Here is a 22,291-nt window from a genome sequence, read left to right on the forward strand (position 1 = left end):
CTGGCTTTAATTTCTAAATGTCTAAACCTCAGACTGTATTGTCTATTGTTTGGGACCTTTCTCATTTAATATGAACACTAGGAACTAAAGTCATCATCCATTATCAGAATATTTTCCAGAATTCTCTCTAGCTTTTTGTTTGTGTGTTCAGTTTTTGGTGTGAATTCTTGTTCAAACTTCCAGCCAGTTTTAAAGTGTGACCTCTTTTACATTTTTTAAAAAGCTTCTGATTTGACTGCACCTATAGACAAACACCATAAATCAGTGGTTCTTAAATTTTGGGGTGGAGGGGAGAGTTATGTCACAGATGCCTTTAGTAATTTAATTAAAAATGGGTTTTCACTAGGAAAATGTTGGTGTACACATACATATATCTGTACACAATAATATACAAATGCCAGGGAGTTTATGGACCCATGTCTATTCAAAAACAGCTAGATTTTAAACGCATTAAAATTTTAATTCATTTTCTACTTAGAAGGGGCAGCAAGGTAGAGCAGTTTTAAATAACCTCCCCTACAGGAATGCATTTGTGGTGGGGATATATTCTGTTACACAAACAAATTGTATAGTTTGGGCATCCTCTACTTTCTTTCCCCTTTTTTTTTTTTAAGTAAACTAATTTGCTGTAGTGCAATCATTCCCTGCTTGCATTCAACCAAATATTTACTCTTATTACCTTTCTAAGAAAATGAGTTGCGCATTTGCATTATGTTCTTGCAAAAACATATTGCAGGCCCAAAGTGATTGGCAAGCAATGCAATTACTTTTGCATGGCTAGACAGACCGTCTTTGCATTAAAATTAGACTGCACCTGTTCAGTGCATGACGGCAACTCCCTTCTCTTGTACGGGGCCTCGGTTAATTTATCTCTAGATCCATACTAGCCAACTCCTGCTCTCCTTTCCCTACACGTCTGGTATTTTAAGTGCACCTGTTTCGTGGGGCTTTAAAAAGTCTTTGGACGCATTCCTGGAAACCAGCGTTAGAGTCTGTAAGAGCTTTCTGTTATTTATTTATTTGTTTGTTTGTTTATTTATTTATTTTTTACATCATTAGTTTTTAATATAGTGTTCCATGGTTCATTGTGCATAATACCCAGTGCTCCACGCAGAATGTGCCCTCTTTAATACCCATCACCAGGCTAACCCATCCCCCCACGCCCCTCCCCTCTAGAACCCTCAGTTTGTTTTTCAGAGTCCATCATCTCTCATGGTTCGTCTCCCCCTCCGATTTCCACCCCCTCATTCTTCCCTTCCTGCTATCTTCTTTTTTTTTTTTTCTTAACATATATTGCATTATTTGCTTCAGAGGTACAGATCTGTGATTCAACAGTCTTGCACAATTCACAGCGCTCACCATAGCACATACCCTCCCCAATGTCTATCACCCAGCCACCCCATCCCTCCCACCCCCACCACTCCAGCAACCCTCAGTTTGTTTCCTGAGATTAAGAATTCCTCATATCAGTGAGGTCATAGGATACATGTCTTTCTCTGATTGACTTATTTCACTCAGCATAACACCCTCCAGTCCATCCACGTCGCTGCAAATGGCAAGATCTCATTCCTTTTGATGGCTGCATAATATTCCATTGTGTATATATACCACATCTTCTTTATCCACTCATCTGTCGATGGACATCTTGGCTCTTTCCAAAGTTTGGCTATTGTGAACATTGCTGCTATAAACATTGGGGTGCACGTACCCCTTCGGATCCCTACATTTGTATCTTTGGGGTGAATACCCAGTAGTGCAATTGCTGGGTCGTATGGTAGTTCCATTTTCAACTTTTTGAGGAACCTCCATACTGTTTTCCTGAGGGGTTGCGCCAGCTTGCATTCCCACCAACAGTGTAAGAGGGTTCCCCTTTCTCCACATCCCCGCCAACATCTGTCGTTTCCTGACTTGTTAATTTTAGCCATTCTGATGGGTGTGAGGTGGTATCTCATTGAGGTTTTGATTTGGATTTCCCTGATGCCGAGCGATGTTGAGCACATTTTCATGTGCCTGTTGGCCATTTGGATGTCTTCTTTGGAAAAATGTCTGCTCATGTCTTCTGCCCATTTCTTGATTGGACTATTCTTTCGGTGTTGAGTTTGATAAGTTCTTTATAAATTTTGGATACTAGCCCTTTATCTGATATGTCATTTGCAAATATTTTCTCCCATTCTGTCGGTTGTCTTTTGGTTTTGTGGGCTGTTTCTTTTGCTGTGCAAAAGCTTTTTATCTTGATGAAATCCCAATAGTTCATTTTTGCCCTTGCTTCCCTTGCCTTTGGCGATGTTTCTAGGAAGAAGTTCCTGTGGCTGAGGTCGAAGAGGTTGCTGCCTGTGTTCTCCTTTAGGATTTTGATGGACTCCTGTCTCACATTTAGGTCTTTCAACCATTTGGAGTCTGTTTTTGTGTGTGGTATAAGGAAACGGTCCAGTTTCATTCTTCTGCCTGTGGCTGTCCAATGTTCCCAACACCATTTGTTGAAGAGATTGTCTTTTTTCCATTGGACATTCTTTCCTGCTTTGTCAAAGATGAGTTGACCATAGAGTTGAGGGTCCATTTCTGGGCTCTCTATTCTGTTCCATTGATCTATGTGTCTGTTCTTGTCCCAGTACCATACTGTCTTGATGATGACAGCTTTGTAATAGAGCTGGAAGTCCGGAATTGTGATGCCACCAGCTTTGCTTTGCTTTTTCAACATTCCTCTGGCTGTTCGGGGTCTTTCCTGGTTCCATATAAATTTTAGGATTATTTGTCCCATTTCTTTGAAAAAAGTAGATGGTATCTTGATGGGGATTGCGTTGGATGTGTAGATTGCTCTAGGTAGCATTGACATCTTCACAATGTTTGTTCTCCCAATCCATGAGCATGGAACGTTTTTCCATTTCTTTGTGTCTTCCTCAATTTCTTTCCTGAGTATTTTATAGTTTTCTGAGTACAGATCCTTTGCCTCTTTGGTTAGATTTATCCCTAGGTATCTTATGGTTTTGGGTGCAGTTGTAAATGGGATCGACTCCTTGATTTGTCTCTCTTCTGTCTTGGTGGTGGTGTATAGGAATGCCACTGATTTCTGTGCATTGATTTTATATCCTGCCACTTTACTGAATTCCTGTATGAGTTCTAGCAGTTTTGGGGTGGAGTCTTTTGGATTTTCCACATACAGTATCATATCATCTGCAAAGAGTGAGAGTTTGACTTCCTCTTTGCCGATTTGGATGCCTTTGATTCTTTTTGTTGTCTGATTGCTGTGGCTAGGACTTCTAATACTATGTTGAATAACAGTGGTGAGAGTGGACATCCCTGCCGCGTCCCTGACCTTAGGGGGAAAGCTCTCAGTTTTTCCCCATTGAGAATGATATTTGCTGTGGGTTTTTCATAGATGGCTTTCATGATATTGAGGTAGGTACCCTCTATCCCTATACTCTGAAGAGTTTTGATCAAGAAAGGATGCTGTACTTTGTCAAATGCTTTTTCTGCATCTATTGAGAGGATCATATGATTCTTGTTCTTTCTTATGTTAATGTATTGTATCACGTTGATTGATTTGCGGATGTTGAACCAGCCTTGCAGCCCAGGGATAAATCCCACTTGGTTATGGTGAATAATCCTTTTAATGTACTGTTGGATCCTATTGGCTAGTATTTTGGTGAGAATGTTTGCATCCATGTTCATCAAGGATATTGGTCTGTAATTCTCCTTTTTGATGGGGTCTTTGGTGTGGGGATCAAGGTAATGGTGGCCTCATAAAATGAGTTTGGAAGTTTTCCTTCCATTTCTATTTTTTGGAACAGTTTCAGGAGAATAGGTATTAATTCTTCTTGAAATGTTTGGTAGAATTCCCCTGGGAAGCCATCTGGCCCTGGGCTTTTGTTTGTTGGGAGATTTTTGATGACTGCTTCAGTTTCCTTAGTGTTTATAGGTCTGTTCAGGTTTTCTATATCTTCCTGGTTCAATTTTGGTAGCTGATACATCTCTAGGAATGAATCCATTTCTTCCAGGTTATCTAATTTGCTGGCATAGAGTTGCTCATAATATGTTCTTATAATTGTTTGTATTTCTTTGGTGTTCGTTGTGATCTCTCCTCTTTCATTCATGATTTTGTTGATTTGGGTCATTTCTCTTTTCTTTTTGATAAGTCTGGCCAGGGTTTTATCAATCTTGTAAATTCTTTCAAAGAACCAGCTCCTAGTTTCATTGGTCTGTTCTACTGTTCTTTTGGTTTCTATTTCATTGAGTTCTGCTCTGATCTTTATGATTTCTCTTCTCCTGCTGGGTTTAGGCTTTATTTGCTGTTTTTTCTCTAGCTCCTTTAGGTGTAGGGTTAGGTTGTGTATTTGAGACCTTTCTTGTTTCTTGAGAAAGGCTTGTATTGCTATATACTTTCCTCTCAGGACTGCCTTTGCTGCATCCCAGAGATTTTGAACAGTTGTGTTTTCATTTTCATTGGTTTCCATGAATTTTTTGAATTCTTCTTTAATTTCCTGGTTGACCCATTCATTCTTTAGTAGGATGCTCTTTAGCCTCCATGTATTTGAGTTCTTTCCGACTTTCCTCTTGTGGTTGAGTTCTAGTTTCAAAGCATTGTGGTCTGAAAATATGCAGGGAATAATCCCAGTCTTTTGGTACCGGTTGAGACCTGATTTGTGACCTAGGATGTGATCTATTCTGGAGAATGTTCCATGGGCACCAGAGAAGAATGTGTATTCCGTGGCTTTGGGATGGAATGTTCTGAATATGTCTGTGAAGTCCATTTGGTCCAGTGTGTCATTTAAAGTCTTTATTTCCTTGTTGATCTTTTGCTTAGATGATCTGTCCATTTCAGTCAGGGGGGTGTTAAAGTCCCCCACTATTATTGTATTGTCAATGTGTTTCTTTGCTTTTGTTATTAATTGGCTCATATAATTGGCTGCTCCCATGTTAGGAGCATAGATTATTTATAATTGTTAGATCTTCTTGTTGGATAGACCCTTTAAGTAGGATATTGTGTCCTTCCTCATCTCTTATTACAGTCTTTGGTTTAAAATCTAATTTGTCTGATATAAGGATTGCCACCCCAGCTTTCTTTTGGTGTCCATTAGCATGGTAAATGATTTTCCACCCCTTCAGTTTCAATGTGGGGGTGTCTTTGGGTCTAAAATGAGTCTCTTGCAGACAGCATATCCATGGGTCTTTTTTTTTAAATCCAATCTGATAGCCTGTGTCTTTTGATTGGGGCATTTAGCCCATTTACACTCAGGGTAACTATTGAAAGGTATGAATTTAGTGCCATTGTATTGCCTGTAAGGTGACTGTTACTGTATATTGTCTGTATTCCTTTCTGGTCCATGCTACTTTTAGGCTCTCTCTTTTTAGAGGACCCCTTTCAGTATTTCTTGTAGGGCTGGTTTCATGTTTACAAATTCCTTTAGTTTTTGTTTGTCCTGGAAGATTTTTCTCTCTCCTTCTATTTTCAATGACAGCCTAGATGGATATAGTATTCTCGGCTGCATATTTTTCTCGTTTAGTGCTCTGAATCTAGCATGCCTGTCCTTTCTGGCCTGCCAGGTCTCTGTGGATAGGTCTGTTGCCAATCTAATGTTTCTACCATTAGAGGTTACATATCTCTTCTCCCAAGCTGCTTTCAGGATTTTCCTGTAAGAGCTTTCTTATAACCAGCTCCTGTTTAGAATAGGGCCTAGAACACTGGTCATTCTCCTAGGTCATTGCCGTCACAAATGTAAAGAAAAAGAACACATGGAAGGCGGTGTCCCACAGAAGGATGAGCCTATTCATCCCCGGGCCAGCAGCATCAGCGTCCCCTGATCCTTGTTAGGAATTGGAATTCTTAGACCCCCATCCAGATCTCTTGAGTCAGAAACTCTGGGCTGGGTGTGGGGCCCAGTCATCTGTGTTTTAACAAGCCCTCAGGTGACCTTGCGGGCCTGCTGGAGTTTGACCACTATCCACCACAGCAGTTCAAAGAGGACTGAGAAGCCAAGACTCCCTGGACTAGAATCTTAGCTCAGCCAACAGGTGGCTCACTCCAGTTTAGTTTCTTTACATCTGAAGGGCAATGCCAGTTTTCTCCAACTCATGGGGGTATAATGAGGGTGAAATGGGCTAATGAGTACACGACGCTTAGACCAGGGACTGACACAGAGTCATCATTCTAGAAACGTGAGGACCAGTCGTGTTTGGACTTGGGCTATCGCCAACAGCTTAGAGGAGAAACAGCATTTTGATGAAAGTGGCAGCCCATCAGCTGACTTTGTTTCAGACCACCGAGGCAGCCATATCAGTTCCTTGGTTTTAGAGTTATCCTGAGAATAGATCACTCACCCTCTCCATCATCCCCTCCCCCGCGCAACGTGCAGGTGCAGCACTCAGTGAAAATGGGCACTCCCTGCGGGGTGTGGTTTATAACCGCAGTGGGAATTCTCAGTTTCCTTTCTCAGCCAAGTCCCGCAGTCTCCTGGGCCTCTGAGCCCTGCAGGCCCCTTAAGGAGGAGCCCGGGACCCTCTGGACCTAGGGCTTGCATGGTCTGTTCCCTTTGCCTGGACTGCTCTTCTTCCCCCCCGACAAGGCTGAGGCTTTGCGATCTCTGAGGCACTTGCTCAGCCACCCTCACCTCTGCTGCCAGCCCTCCTCCTTCCGCTACCCTTTTCAAGCACCTGTTCCTCCTCAACCCCCATCCACGCTGCAATTTTACTTTTATGTACATGCGTGCACATGACTTTGTGACAACGTGGCCCCTCCCTGTGAAGCTCCCCAAGGACCGGTTTAGTGATGGACACACTCTGGCTTGTCTGTGCCTTTAGTATAGTTGTTGGAGGACAGTAAGCATCTCGGGAGCAGAGAGAAAGTACTCATCATTTGGTGTGTGGGGGCTTGTCAAAATGAGGATGCTGGATCACATTTTCTCCTTGGTTCTCCATCTCATAAATGTGGGATGTCAGAGGCCCAGAGGAATTTTCCATGGCCCACGGTGGAGGGCCAAGCCGGGCACACAGTTTCCCCTGCTGAATGAGGGCCAATGTCAGGGCCTGCTCTTGCCTCCCTTCTGAGAGTTGTTGGTGTCCAAAGACTCGACACGGAGGCTTGCAGCCAGCCACCATGCACAAGAACCTGAGCTGGCGAAAGAGGCCACTCTTCCAGCTGGACCCAAGCTCAGACATTCCCGATCCCCGTGGGTGTGCATGGGAACAGCCCCATGTCTAGGCTGGGCTTGCCTCTTCGTGATTCCCAGAAGCGCAGTCACAGACTGGGTCCCTGTCTACATATATGTAGACAGAGGCATTATTTCCCATTTTTATATTAATATGTAGTTAAAATATGAATATTTTGTTCATCCCCGGATCACTTTCTGTACTCCGATGTCAAGCACTGTGCTCGTTGCTTTGCACGCAGCACCCCGCTGTATCCTCCTTTGACGTAGCCAGTTCCTAGCCTCTCACCCCATTTTACAGATGAGTATGATGCTCAGAGAGCATAAGCAATGAGCCCAGTGGCTCACAGCTAGCTGCTGGTTGGTGATGCTGTGACCAGATGCCCATGTAGTTTCCGTTTAACTTGGCTTTTGAAGGATGACCTGGTTTTGGAGGAGGATATTGGGAGAGCAGGTGTTCCCAGCAGAGGCATAGCAATGAAAGAATGGGGCAGAAGCAGAAGCCATTTTGCCACGGCTACACAACTCACCTCTGTGGTTCAGGGCCCAGACTTAATATTTGTCACTCTCGCCTGTTTCCTCAGATCTATTCCAAGTCCTATTGGCAGAGGCTGGCCCTGCCTTTTGACCCCCAGCAGACACTATCGATGTTGGGAAAGCTGAAAGCATAGCTCAGGATTCCGAATACCTCAGTATCTCAGATTAGGGTTTTATGCTGCTTGATGAGTGCTCTTGTGAACTGTGTTCCTCTCGGATCAAAATGAAACTAGCCAAAAGCGATTCCTGCCAACCTCCTTAGCGTGTGAAATCCCTGTCACATTTTTAAGGATAATGGTACTTGGGGTCTAGCCAGTCAAGTCCGAAAAGCTCTGAGGAGCGCTCTATAGGGTTCTCCAGCAAACCAGTGTCACCGCTGTGTGTGCGTGTGTGCGTGTTTCGAGTGCCTTCCTTTGGCTCCATATGCTTGGCTTACGTGTGGGTCTGCTCTCTCCCAAAACCTGCCGGCCCCCCTTTGGTAATCAAAGTCGTGTTTCTGTTAGAACCCAGCTCCATTCAATGATGGGGCTCACTGGACCTTTGCCAGAATCATAAATCATCTCTGAACTCCATGGGGAGATCTCAGGGAAAGTTATTAATAACAACTACCATCCTGTGGAAAACACGCATTTGGTAACACCTGCTTTTATACTCAGTACATCCTGTGATCCTCCTGGAGGCCTGTGAGGCATGCAGGCTCCGTGCAATCCTCACGAAACCCATTGTAATGCTTAGAAATTGGGAGCCAGTTTCCCATGATCACATGGCTGTAAGCTTTTCTTCCTGGCTGTTTCACTCAAGGTATACCAAGAAATTTCTGGAGAAGTCCAGGATATTTTCTGCCTCCTATGAAGTACCTTCTCTCTGGAATGACTGTTTGGGTGGTGACGATAGAGCCCCAGTGAGACCAGGCTTATTCAGTCATAATGTGGGGCACTTATACACATATAATCAGGGATATTTTCCTACATTTACCATGAAAGAGTGACACCTGGAATTACCAAATATAATAACTACAGGGTGAAAGAATCTAGAACATTTCTGGAATCATTTGGGTTGTCCGGCTCTCCTAAAGTCATTCAGCTACAACACATACTGAAAATGCGACCGTCTGTCCCCCTCCCCTTTATTGATCTTATATTTTAAGCAGATGATTTCCCCCGCCCCGGGGGGAGCTATGCAGTGGATTGAATGCAAACTCTGACTCACCTGTCTGTCTAGGCCACTTAAACTGAAATCTTCCTCCTTGCATTTCCACACCCCCTCCTGAAAGAGTGGGAGGTCGGGTGCCCAGCATGCCACCACGTCCTGATTCTGGGCCAGCACCAAACCCCGGCCTAATTTTCTCGGGCTGATGGACAGCTGTTGTCTCCAACCTCCTTAACCAATGTGAAAACTCTCCTCGGTTCCTGTGTTTTGGATCTTTGTGACCAGACTAACTTCACCAGTGCAGGGGTTGGTGTGTCTGCATGGGGAAATGCACTAATATGGATGTTTTTCTTTGTGTGTGCACCCTTGCAGTGTTGTTTACCAGGATGGATTTTATGGTGCAGACATTTATGTAAGTATTCATTAACGTGCATGCTACCCCTGTTTCCTCCCGGAGTCATTCTGTTTACAAGTTTGCTCCAAGTTTCCTTCTTCCGCGTCTGTGGGAAAGAGTGCAGGGGCGTATCCGCAGGGCAGAAGACCTGCTCCCGACAGCCATCACGGCTGTTGTGGGGTGGCATTAGCTCCTTCGTTAGCTTCAGAAGACATGGGAACACCCCCTAAAAGAGATGGCATTTCTCTTGTGTCAAATTAAAGATTCTCCCCTCCCCCCCAAAAAAATTCTCTCAAGTTTTCGGTATGGTCTGTGTGTTTTCAGTATAATATTTAGGATAACAGCTGTAGTTACCAGCTGTAGAGCGTTAAAAGATAGTTTCATGGCTGCTTTTTTTTTTTTTATATTTTCCTATAAATACATTTAATTGTTCATGGTAATAGCTCTAGAAAGAACCCCTCCCACTTTGGATGATTTTAGCCAGAAACATCTCTAACAAAATGTAAGCCAACTTGACCACGAAACCCTATTTTCTTCCTTATTCCTTCCGTTTCCCCCCCAAACCATTACCTGACTTCGAATTGTTAGTTAAATTTAGAATTGTTTATTAAATGGTACCACTTTATTAAGCTTTTCACTTTCAGAAAAGAGTAGGATGGTTCTCATTATGGGCACCATAATTAAACTTACCTAAATAGATCTAGAGGTACTTTTTCTCCCACATTATGATATTAGCTGCAATGTTAGGAAAATAACCTGGAATAAACACAATTTAAAATAGATGGGCAGGGCCGGGGGCTGTTTTTTAAGTCATATACTTTTTTGTTAAAAGTGACCTCAAATAAGTTAACTGGAATCATATTTGTCGTCTTACAAACTAAATAACAAAGAAAAATAAATCCGTATGTCTGATCAAATTGATATCATTTACTGGAAAACAGGAAAGACACTATTTAATTTTCTTCCTTTTGAATTTCAAATAATTACAATTTTGAGACACAGTATTAATCTCCATCAATGATGCATATGGTTGAGTTCTATCATTGCATCTGAAATACATTTATTATAATCTGTGGGTTAGTATTCCTTTCATAATAAAATGAACAAACCTACACCCAGTGAACAACCAAGTTATTTTTCGTGTAGTTTAATCCATGCCTCCAAATACCCTCTTTAAAAAAAAAAACAAAACTTGCAATGCACACCATTATAAACAGAGAGGCAGGCTGGGGCTGGGCATCCTAGAGCCCATGCACATCCTCAGAAACCTAACCTAATGAACCCAACATCAGTCTACACCCTCCCCCAGTGTAGCCTCTAGCTAGAGCATACCTGTTCAGGGTTTTTTTTTTTTTTTTTAATTTGGGAAATGGGGAGAAGAGAAGGGATGAAAAATGAGGGAAAAAGACAATCTACCAAAAAAAAACAACAAAAAAAATTATCTCCATCAACAGCCACCAGTGGGGCTAGGGGGGGAGTGCCCACCTTCCTGTGCCTCAGTTTCTTCATTTGTAAACTGACAGCAATTGATTATTAATTTGTGCTGTCCTGTGGATATATCCGGTGGGCATCTTTCCCTGCCTCCTAGATGTTTGAGTAGCAGGAAGGAGGAGCTGCCCAAACGCAGAGTCTATTGGATCACAGACACGGGGAAAGAATGCACTAGAAAGAGAAGTGGGCAGATGTGTCTGTGCTGGTTGGCGCTAAAGACCACAAATGGAAATCCATGAAAACAACGCAAATGGAGGGAGCAGAGACATGCAGAAGGGAGCAAACGTGCCAGCTTCCAGACTAGGCAGGAAGATAAATTCCATTCAGGGAGGAAAGCTACGAAAAAGGTCCCTTTGTCCTTTAAGCTTCTTGAATGGTTTTGTTTCCCCCAGATTCATCACATCTGGGCCAAGCCTGCCGGGCGTAGTGGTGTAGCCCCGACAGGTGCCTGGGTGCCGCCCGCAGAGAGATTCTGTCTGGGGGCGGCGGGTCTTGTTTTTGTCATGCTGCGCTTCCCTGGTGTCAAGGTTTAGAAGACCGTTTCTCTCATTCTTTGCTAAGCCACTCTTCTAGCCAAAAAAAAATTTAGATCATTTTCCCGCTGTTCATATTATATGACAAGATATTTCAGGAGGTGGTTCCAAATAGGCAATTAGGGGACAGAAGCACGTACTGAAATAACTTGGAGCCTTGTTTACCCAGCACTTGTTTCTGTCCTCTTTCCAAGAGGGTAGTCCAGGCCTTGCAGACCTTCCTGACTATTCTGCTCCACATAAGATGGCAAGTTGGGAATACTGCTGCCAGGCAGTGTGTGTCTGTGGGGCACAGTGAGGGACTAGACCACCTGTTAATGGCAGCAAAACAAGGGCTCATCGATGGCCTTATGTCCATTTAAGGGAAAGAAAGAATATGAGTATTTGCTGCACTCTTAAAGTTTACAGAGCAGGATTCCTCTTGGCTAGAAGTACCTTACAATCTGGAATGTGCTTCTTCAAGCTGCCACCCCTGCCTCCCTTCTTACGACTGGAACTGTCCCCAGGGCACCGTTTCTTGAAGGAATGATGATTAACAAGGTTCATAAGAAAGTATGCGAGGTTCTATTTTATTTAAAGGAAGTTTCTGGCTTGCTCCTTCAATCTCATTAAAGATAGTGCACAATAAATAGGGTTAGGGCAATCCTGAGAGGTCCTGGGACAGGTGTTAGACACCTGGGTTACCTCTAATAGGCTGAAATGTCCTCTTTCATTTTCACTTTACTGGGTAGAGTAGTGAGCTTCTAGCTTTGGTCACTGCTAAGGATGGCACAGGCAGGCTACCTTCCAGTTCTTCCTGCTCAAGCACTGTCCCCCCTCAGAAGCTGTCACAGCACATGCACTAGACCAGGGCCTCCACCCCTTCTCTCTGTCCTGCCCCCCAACCCCACCTGATGTTGGAGGCCTTGGGCATTTCTTGGTCCTAACAGAGCACATAGGATTTGAAAGACCTGCTCGGACTCTGGCCACAGGGGACATGCTCAAGCCCAGTGTGGATGGCCATTCATCAGAGAGGATGCAGTGGATTTCGAAGTCAGGAAGGACAGTATAAAAGGTCATTACCTGGGTCCTTTCTACCTGAGCACATGCTCTACACACACATACACACACACACACACACACTTTTATTTCAAAAGATAGGAATTTATCTTATATAATTAGCCTATCAAATCTGCAAGTTCGCCATGATTGCTTACTGGTGCACATTTAAATGATTTTTTTTTTTCATGAAAAAGTGAGTCACAGTAAAGAGAAAAAAAAATAGTAGTAGTGATCCATGGAATTGACAACCTGTTCGAAAGTTGACGTAGAAGGACTAAGTCCCCTGGGCCTACAAAGCAATCCATTCTATTTGGGGGTGAAGCTATGGATCTCAGGAGACCAGAATTGGCCACAGAGCTGAAAGCAAGTGTGGCTTAACTGCATTTATCCGGACATTTGTCTTCCCCAGCTCAGGGAACGATCCAAGGGTATGGCATTTGATCAAAAGATAACTATTGAAAATGGAAATAAGGCCATTATAATAGAGCTATTTAAAAAGAAGGTACTAACTCAGTGGAAAGTGGGGTGAGAGAGTGGAGCATTGGAATGAAGGGAAGAGAAGACGGGTGGGGAGAGTAGACAGAGAAAGAAACACTGATAGACGATAGAAATGTTAACCGTGTTCCTTTTTTATAAGAAAGCCCTAAGCTTTCTACCCATCCATGCAGCCATGAGGCTGGTATGTCTCAATGAGATTCCAGTGCCTGTTCACATGATTCTTAAATTCCGTTATAGCAAGTTCCTGGCTGATGCCATGGCTAAACACAATTATTTCTGAATTCGTGTCACTCTGCCATCCATGGATCTTAAAACAAAGAGGTGTCCTCATTTCACCCATGTAAACATGGATAACTGAAACACAGAACTTATCCAGATAAACCCCAAGTCCTTATTCCTGGGACCCCACTTTCCATGGGAGTTGGCTGCGAGTCAGCTAATACTAGGCAGGTCAGTCACCCCAGGGGCAACTGCCCACAAAGGAGTTAAGCATTACTATCTTTACTGCCTTACCTCCTCCCCTCAGCACTGGAGGGGAGGAACTGCCTCCACCCATTAGCTCCACTTTTGTTTTCAGAGGGGGGACACTTTTCTTCAGCAAAGAGATGAAATGATTTGTCCAGAAATGTTCCCTGACACTGGGGTCTGAGCCCATGGGATCTGGCTTCAGCGTTCAATGCTTAAGCCCCGAGCCAACGGAGTAACGTCCTTGCCCTCATTGAGCCAAGCTCTGGGAAATGCAGTGAAAGGAAAGGAGGTTGAGAAATGAGAGGATAATGGGGTCGGCGGGTCATGGAGAACAGTATCTCTGCTTGAAACGTTCCAGTAAGCAATGGGAATGAGAGAGAGAGAGAGAGAGAGAGAGAGAGAGAAGACACTAGAATGTTGACAGGCATAGGTCCACAGGCTTAAATTTACTAAATCTAAGGCCAAGTAAAGGTTCAGATACACACACACATATTTATAAGGCAGGTCCCATAATCTCTTATAGTATTCCACCACATCGATGTCTGCCCGAGAACCGGAAAATTTCACTTTAAACCAGAACCAGTCACATGAAAGATTAAGCTTGCCCACAAAAAACTTTCACATCTAAAAATTGCATCTCAGTCTGTCCGAGGGGTTCTTCTTGAGATCTTGTTGGTTTTGGACTTGAATGAGGTTGTGACATATCCATAATACATATATTATTGGCAACTTCTCTAGCCACATGCATGCACACATAATTTTTCCAGTCATATATATTAAAAGCAGTAGCTTCAGCGTGATTCATTAATTTACAAAATTCAATCGCACTCTCTGTTATTTGATATTAAATTTTTAAAATAAAGGTATTGATACGGTTATGGTTGCTCTGTACTGTCATCTCAACTGCCTCAATAATTAGGCATCAAAGCTAACTCCTCAGGTTTTCCAGGGAATTCTAATCATGAGATAGAGAAATTTGAAGTAGTTAACTTCAACTGTTGTGTTATGCTTAGAAGGATAAGCCATGAAAGTATCCTTTTTTCTTCTCTAAAAATAAACACAGGTTATGGCACAGATACAGTCAGTACGGTTTGATCCCCACCCGCACCTTCTTGATACTCTGGGTTACAGAGCTCAGCAGCTAAAACCTCCTTCTTTTGGTTTGATGGGTCATTCTCAGGCCTTAGTGAAGTAAGAGAAGCAAACTTGTAAATGAATTGCTCTGGAATTTCTGTCTGACTTATGCATTTTCTTTTATTTATTTCATTTTTGCATTGAAAACATTACATTTCTGTTTCCTTATAGAGTAGTGTATCAAGAGCCTGTGTATGGCAATAAATTGCTGCAGGTATGAAATCCCGACTGGTGGAAAAACGCACCACTGTGATTGTGGGTTTGCTGTGAAATCCTACTAACAAGACAATTCTGGGGATGGGAGATGTTCTCTAACATAGAAGGAGGAAAGACTTAACTGAATTTTCCAGTTTCGATGTGAATGCTTCTAGAATAGGGATGCACATCCTCAGATTTCCCCCGTTTGCTAGATCATGAGTGTATCAAAATGGAGATCTGACTTGGCTATAAATTTCCTGGCTTAAAATGCATCTACACCCAATTTGTATAAATTCAGTGAAAAGACTTGCAAGGTTTCATTGTATCAACTTGTCTGGGTAACTTTGTAGTAGGTTCCTGGAGTCAACTGGAATGGTTAAGCAAAAAACTTACTCATCCAGCATTGAGGGTCAACACAGGTAACATAACTTTCCCTGGTTTCATTGTAGCTTCTTATAAATTTATTTCACACATTGCTATAGCTTTCAACCCTATTACTCACTGTTGAAACAACCCCCAAATGAACCAATTTGTAGGAAGAAAAAAGAGCAACACATCCATTGGAGTGTAGCTGGCCGAGTCTCCCAATATGGTCTATAACCAACATTAAAACTGTCAAATAAAATGAAAGAAGAACGTAAAACTAAGGATGATCAGTGGGAGTTTTATTACATGGATTTCCCTGTAACATGCAGTTCCCATTTTTGTTCTGTATTAAGTCAATTAAGAAAGTACATTCTTTTTTAGCCATGAGAATTAATCAAGTTTTAATGAGAAGTCTAGTACAAAAAGGGGGTACTTGGATGTAGGCGAGAACAAAATAAATTCCTGAGATCAACTTTTAGTTTTACATTTCAGGAAAAATGATTTTCAATGGCCACACTTCAAAAACAGCTGAATGTATGATGCAGATAAATTAGGGAGTGATTATTTATGTTTAAGTGTTTCATTTTGCAAATGTTCTTATAAATGTTTTAGTAAAAATAAATAAATACACACACACTTTACAGCACTACCCATCCCATGTCTCCACCAGGACACAAACATTTCAACTCTCTTCCTCCATCATCTGGATATTAAAACATCTTTTTCCAAAAGTATGCTCTAAAGTAAAAAATGTGATTTGCTGTGTCAAATGACTCAGATGCACTGAGGATCTACAGTGCTCGTCAATATTGTTTTAGAAAGTTCCACAGATGGAGAAGCCAGTTTCGTTTTGTTTAATATGGCATTTCCCAGACTTGCAGACTTGTTTGGTCATGCAAAGTTTTCTTTTCCTCTATTATTCCACAAAGTACAGTTTTGAAAATGCTTTGTTGGAACACCATTAGAGGTTCTCAATCAGTAACACCCCAACCTCCAGTGGTCTCGCTAGCAAAGGAAATGTTTCTGACAATATGAGTCGGGATCTTTGTGGCCACTTCTGGTGATGGTGGCAGAGGTGGGAGGGAGACTTCATAATGGCCATTTAAAATTTATATTTTATATAAGGCCTCATTTATAGCTTGCTGCCCATATGTGAAAAATGAGTATAGTTTACGAGTAGGAAGCAGAGAACCATGTTGTGCTTGCCATTTGGTTTGGTGGTGGGAAAAATCTAATTGTTAAGGATGCATTTTTGTCCTAATGTCGGGAAGACTGGTTTCAACGTGAATGTGGTTTGGTGCTAGCAAATGGAAGTGAGCGCTCCTTTTTCAGACATTAGCACAGAACCTTGCAGAAACTGTGGTTATGCTCAACGAGCTGCAAAATATGGAGCAATAAAATTGATTAGAGTCACCTGTTAGAAAGGCAAATTAAAGCAATTTGTATTTTTTGATCATTTTACAGTGTATGCACACATACACAGAGTTAATACACAACTCTGTTATGCCCCTAATACGGATTTCATACAAAAGAAAAATAGCAAAAGAAGACAATGCAGTATATAGATATGGTGGTATCAAGCCCCCTGAGCCTTTTCTTTTTCCACTTATTACCTATTTGAGGGATCACTTAGACCTGGACTGTCCAGTACTGAAGCCACCAGCCCCATGTGGCCCTTGACGTGTAAAGTCAAATTAACTCAAAGAAATTAAAAACTGCAGTTTGTTTTACCAGCCAACATTTCAAGTGTTCAATAGTCACTTAGGACCAGTGACAACTGTATTGGACAGCTCAGAGGCAGAACATTGCCATCATCACCAACAGACCTACTGGACGGGAAGGAGACCCCTGCTCAAGGTCAAAATCTCTCCACTGGCTCCACAGACTTTGGCAAACTATGACCTTGCATCTTAAATAGGAAATGCTGGTAAACAGATTACTAAATATCCAAGACCAGGATATTGTCAGAGCATTGACTACTTTTGCCTGTCTCGCATTGAAGCACACACTTATTTTGTCTAAATGGGCAAGTCATGTGAAAATAATGGAGAGGATGGGTCCTTCCCAAGGCGTCATAGACAAGCACATCTGCTGTGCAGAAGGATCCCAGTTGCACACACATCCATTTTATGTTCATACGATAAATATCAACTGGCAATCAGTGAGGCTCATTTTCGTTATCTGCTATTTGCACTACAGCTGTTCTTTCACTTATCAAACTGGCTACCCATTTTCACTGATGGAAACAATCGTGGAAGCTGGGGACACATACAGAGTTCAAACATAGAGCGTATGCACGGGGTGGGGGGTGTTGCTAGAAATCTTTGCTGGGGCCAAATTCACAGTCACCAAATTATGATTGATTTACATGGCCCTTGATGCAAATACCTTTGCAATGGCTTTGCTTTTTATTCTGGGAGAGAAAAAAATACACACACACACACACACACACACACACACTTTTTTCCATCCACACTTTCAGCTAATGGCAATTAATGCCTTCTAGCAATCAGCGAGCCAGCTCCAGCCCCTCCCTGCCTCATTGTTTAATATCCAACACCTGCACACCTGTGCCTTTCTGGATGCATCATGAAAGCCAAGGAGATGGACAAGCAGATAAAAAGAATGACTCCAGAAATCTGGTGACCCGATTTCCTCCCAGCCCATCATTCTGTATCTTGAGCTTGGTGCTGGTGTGACAACTTCTTGGGTTTTACAGCTCCCCAGCACATTTAATGAGTTTCCCTGTTCCTAATTAGAGAACATGGTGTTTGGAACACCAGGTGGTGTCTGGCTAAGACCTCTTTTTTTTTAACTTCCACATTATTTTTCAAGGGAGACTTTGTGTGTGTGTGTATAATTACTGGCTCTAAATGCTTGGTGATTATCTGTCAGGATGTCTTGGATTGTGCCTTCTCCAGGGCTGATCCAAAGGACACATTTTTTTAAGGACAGACTAGATTTCTGAATTGCTACGGAAGTCGTGGCAGATGTATTCTGAAAGTTAGAAGATGGTAGAAATAAATTATTGAGACCACTTTGTCCACATTTCAGAAGATGCTCTTTGCAGCATCTGTCTCCTTGTCTTACCACTTGGTTGTCCCCTACACACGAAGCTAAGTGTAACGTACCCCTCACTCCTGATTTTGTTGTTAGATCCCCTCTGACACACGAGTACCTTGACTTTTGGGGGTCCTCGAACACATCAGTCTGTTCAGAGTTGCCCCTTTATGGTGAGGGAAAGAACTGTTCCCTCAGAGGATTATGGGACTGTGAATTCTAATTAGAACCTGAGTGTTCCCTGTGTTATCGGTAGAGACTGGATCCTGTTTGTTAATTGTGCTGAGAGCATTCGACAGTGGTTGATGTATTGCTGTGGTCTGCTGAGCAAGAAGCTCGGTTATTTTCAGAGTTTGATAATCAATGCTCCATGAACACAGTTCCTTTCGAATATGACCGTTTGCTTGTCCTCTGCTTAATTGAACAATTGCAATAACTGGTACATGCAACTAAATGTTAATTATTTTGGGGGGTTCTTCTCTCAATTACTTTATTTACAAATTGAAAAGTTTTATCATATTTTCCACACCAAACAAATTCCCTATCTGAACCAGTGTGATATCTTTAGCGGAAAAGACAGAATTTTTAACAAGTATTCACCATTTCCATTTTTCTAAATAATTATACAACACTTAGAAAGCTAAACACAGTCTTCTTTCATTGCTTCAGTGGTTGAACAGCCACATAGGCCAGAGATGACTAATAAACTTTCAATCAAAGCATTATCTTATTTTTTTATAAATATCAATGTAAGACAGGAGGGCATTAGCTCAACCTATGTTGGATTTTTAAGGAAGTAATCGAGGAGAGATTGAGTAAGACATAAGTTAGTAGCTAATAAGTAAAGGTAAAGCATAATCCTTTTTGAAAATCTGGAAAGTTCAGCCAAGTACACAGTGTTTAGGGAATCCCCCATAATCCTCCCCACCCCAACACAGTCACCATTAACCGTCTAGGTACATCTCTTTAGAAGGGTGTCTGGGGTCTTCCTTTGGGAAATGCTTACAACCGCTAACCTGTAACATCCAGCTGGGGTCGGTATCCAAGCCCCTGTCTCTCCAGTGTGTTTTGTACTTCTGCTTTGGTACTAAGCTTTCATTAACCTCCGCATTCGACTGGTAGATGTGGGTTACTGCTGTTCTGCTGTGGCCTCACAGTCGCGGCGCCCGAGTCGGCCTCCTCTGCATTCCTAAGTCAGATTTCTCCTTGCGTTTTAGGGTGGTTATGCTGCATACCGCTACGCCCAGCCAACCCCTGCCACTGCCACTGCCTACAGTGACAGGTAAGAGTCTCCCTCCTCCTGCTTGACAACTACCTGGAAATGAACTTAGCTGGTGGGAGACGAGATTCTCGTCTGGTTCTGGTGCGCATGCATGACTGCTGGGGAGGCAGCACCCAAAAATCAGGTCCCATGGTGAAGGTAAACAGTGCCACATAGAGAGAGGATGAACCGTCAAGCCTAGAACATCCTAAACTCTCGCCCTCTCCACTAAAACCCGAAATGCTATGTTTTGTGCCAGTGGAGTTGCTTTTCAGATCTTTCTAAATCCCTGCAACAGTGCACCTTGCATGCACACACATATGGTCCCTGTACAGCCTTCCCACGGACTTCTGTGTAAGCAGCAGCCCTGGTCTCCTCTAACTCGTAGGAAGAACACCAGAAGGTGATCGGGCAGGTTTTCCTCCAATTTAATCCCCCTGCTTCCCCCCTCCCCCTCCCCCCCCTTTTTTTTTTTTTTTACAACTTTTTACACCCAGTAAAGCATTCCCTCCGTTGCTTTTTTTTTTTTTTTAATCCAACACAAAGGAATGGGGGAGATGTACCTGGCGTTCCTAAGGAGATTCTTTTCGGCAGTGCCCCGAGTCCGATCCTACTAAGATAAGCCAGTGTGTATTTGTAATGCGCACCACATGTTAAGACTGACAGTGGAAGGGGGACAGAGAGGGCCTAAGAAATGTAGAAGTCAGAATGGATGGCGGGGGTGGGCATGGGGGGGGGAGGAGCTCCATTACCCATGGCCCAGGCTTGACAGACGACTCGGTTTCTGAAATGACAAGCCACAGCTATTTTCATGTAGGTGCCTGGGGGAAAAAAAAAAAAGTGTGCGTTTCCATATTTGAATGCAACCCGTTGGCTCTGTTTTCTGAGGACAAATGTGAATGTTCAGATGCTCTGCATGCACAAATGTCATTGAGGGTGCTTATTTTTGGTAATGACTCCTTTAATTTAAAAATACGTCTCATGGATAAAACAGTGATGGTAACAATTTGCATGTGTGGCTGAGGCATGCTGGGTCAGACAGGTAAGCAGGCGATGTACTTGACCTCCGAATGGGAAGTGTCAGCAGCCACTGGTGCTCCTTCCTCCCTGGCCTGTTGTGACTTAGTTCCTCTCTCGGTTTGCTGCCGTGTGCTTTCTCTGCGGCTCCATTCCATTTCCCACAAGGTGTGTCGTTAGCTCAATGTAGCTGCAGATTTCCAAGGTAGAAGAAACCAAAATCAACTCCTGAACCCTAAATGCTGCACTTTGAAAACCCCATGCATACACTTTTAACAAATGGCTCTTTGGCAAGATAGAAGTGAGGTCTGCTATCTGGTTGTATGTAGGTTTTATTACTGTTTTCTTATAAACAGCCCTAACGAGTTCTTAGGGCCGGAGAGCACCTCCAAAGAAATCCAAACAACTGTTAAGATGCAGTTCTAAATACACAAATTATCCAGTTACCCAATATCCTCTTGCCAAGATGCAAACCATGTTTTTATGTACGTTACTATCTTCAGCACACTTTGACACCGGCTTAGGAAACTAGAGAGGGTCAATAAAGCTCATAAAACTGATGGCAATCTTGAAATCCTGGAGCTCATTCTACAAATGAAAAGTCTTAATGCTATTAAAACTCTGCACACTGAAGATTCACAAAGTATCAATTGTAATGTGGTTCATCTACAACCCTTAATTATTTTTATGAAAATATCTCTAGATGCTAAATTCTCAAACACCCACTTTGTATATAATTATAATCACAGTAACTTTAGCCTGCTGTATAATTATAAGAATCTTAAATGGATTTATTTCTTTGGATTTTTATCTTGCTTCTCAGTATAAGTGTATCTTCCCCCAAGTTGGAAAAAGGTTAATTATAAAGATATAATGTAAATTGCTTTCTTTAATAAGATGCATCTAGATACTTTTTAAAAAATAATATTTAATACTATTCTTAAATAGAATTACTTGAGAATCTGGCCATCTCTATTGGCATTCATTTGAAAATTAAGTTAAAGTTGCTGCATTGGGGGGCACCCAATGCAAATATGTGTATAAAATCTGATATTTTAACAGTATTGAGATTTCTCATTGGCAACGTGTCCTACTGAAAATTGCCCTCAGTCTTGGTAAATCTTGAATGACTCTACAATTCCCACGTTGGTATAATCGTTTCCATGGAAGAAACCAAGTAAATATACTCTTGTCCACATAATTGGCCTCTTGCTGTTCATGAAAGAAATTTGTACATTGGGTCTTCTTGGTTGCTGTGGAAATTGATTACCAGCCCTCTTTAACTTTATTATAAGCAAGACACTTGCCACATATGGGATTATTGCATTGAGGTAAATGCAGTGATAGGCAAATTACCAGAAAATAATCTTTAAAATGATATTTCTGGTTTGATTTATAAAGCATATTTATGATGTGGTACTTCCTTATATTGCCAGTAAGCAGGTGAAGAAAAGGAAGACCCTTCCCTTTGATAGAAGACACATATTTGGAGAAAATATGAAAGTATCAGAATAGCTTTTGAATCTAGGTGAAAGATGCCAAGTTTCTAGAATTTATCTCAGAGCAGTAGTATAATAATTTATTTTTACATGATCACAGCTTAGTCTCAGCAGTGATAGATTCTCAGTTCCTCTCATCTAGAAGACAGGCAGGATGACAAAGAGAAAAAACTTCTTAACCCAAAGAAACTCCTTCAGAATAGGAAGTAAAGTCGGCAGGAATTGAGAGCGTTTGGGTAACGCTCACTGGTCGTCAACAGGATGAAAAGAGAAACCGCAACTAACTTGTAATCGTGAGATTCGCTCTTTAGGCGTATGGAAAGCAGAAGAAGCTTGGTGTTCCCACTTGGTAGAATTTTTCCTTTTATCAGCACAAATTAAGCCCTCATCAAATTAAAGATTCAGGGACCTTTGGAAAATACTGAACTCCAATAACCTCAGAACTGTGCAGAAGGTCCTTGATGGGCACCTTGCAACTCCCTCCCCGTCATCTCCTTGGTTAA

At 42.3% G+C, this 22,291-nt stretch overlaps 1 protein-coding gene across 19 annotated transcripts in view; it reads left to right on the top strand.

Annotated features, from left to right (window-relative positions):
• RBFOX1 (RNA binding fox-1 homolog 1) overlaps positions 1-22,291 on the top strand; it is a 2,051,181-nt gene that overhangs the window by 1,995,102 nt on the left and 33,788 nt on the right. For 15 of the 19 annotated variants that reach the window (XM_027611432.2, XM_027611425.2, XM_027611427.2 and 12 more), the window contains 2 exons: positions 14,559-14,601; positions 19,229-19,293. In XM_027611432.2, the coding sequence (XP_027467233.1) occupies positions 14,559-14,601; positions 19,229-19,293 (108 nt within the window). Of the gene's footprint in view, positions 1-9,200; positions 9,241-14,558; positions 14,602-19,228; positions 19,294-22,291 lie in introns of all 19 variants that reach the window. The other 4 variants (XM_027611426.2, XM_027611433.2, XM_027611423.2 and 1 more) reach the window with 1 other exon arrangement.

Source organism: Zalophus californianus, chromosome 10, assembly GCF_009762305.2.
Source record: "Zalophus californianus isolate mZalCal1 chromosome 10, mZalCal1.pri.v2, whole genome shotgun sequence".
Classification (NCBI taxonomy): Eukaryota; Metazoa; Chordata; class Mammalia; order Carnivora; family Otariidae; genus Zalophus; species Zalophus californianus.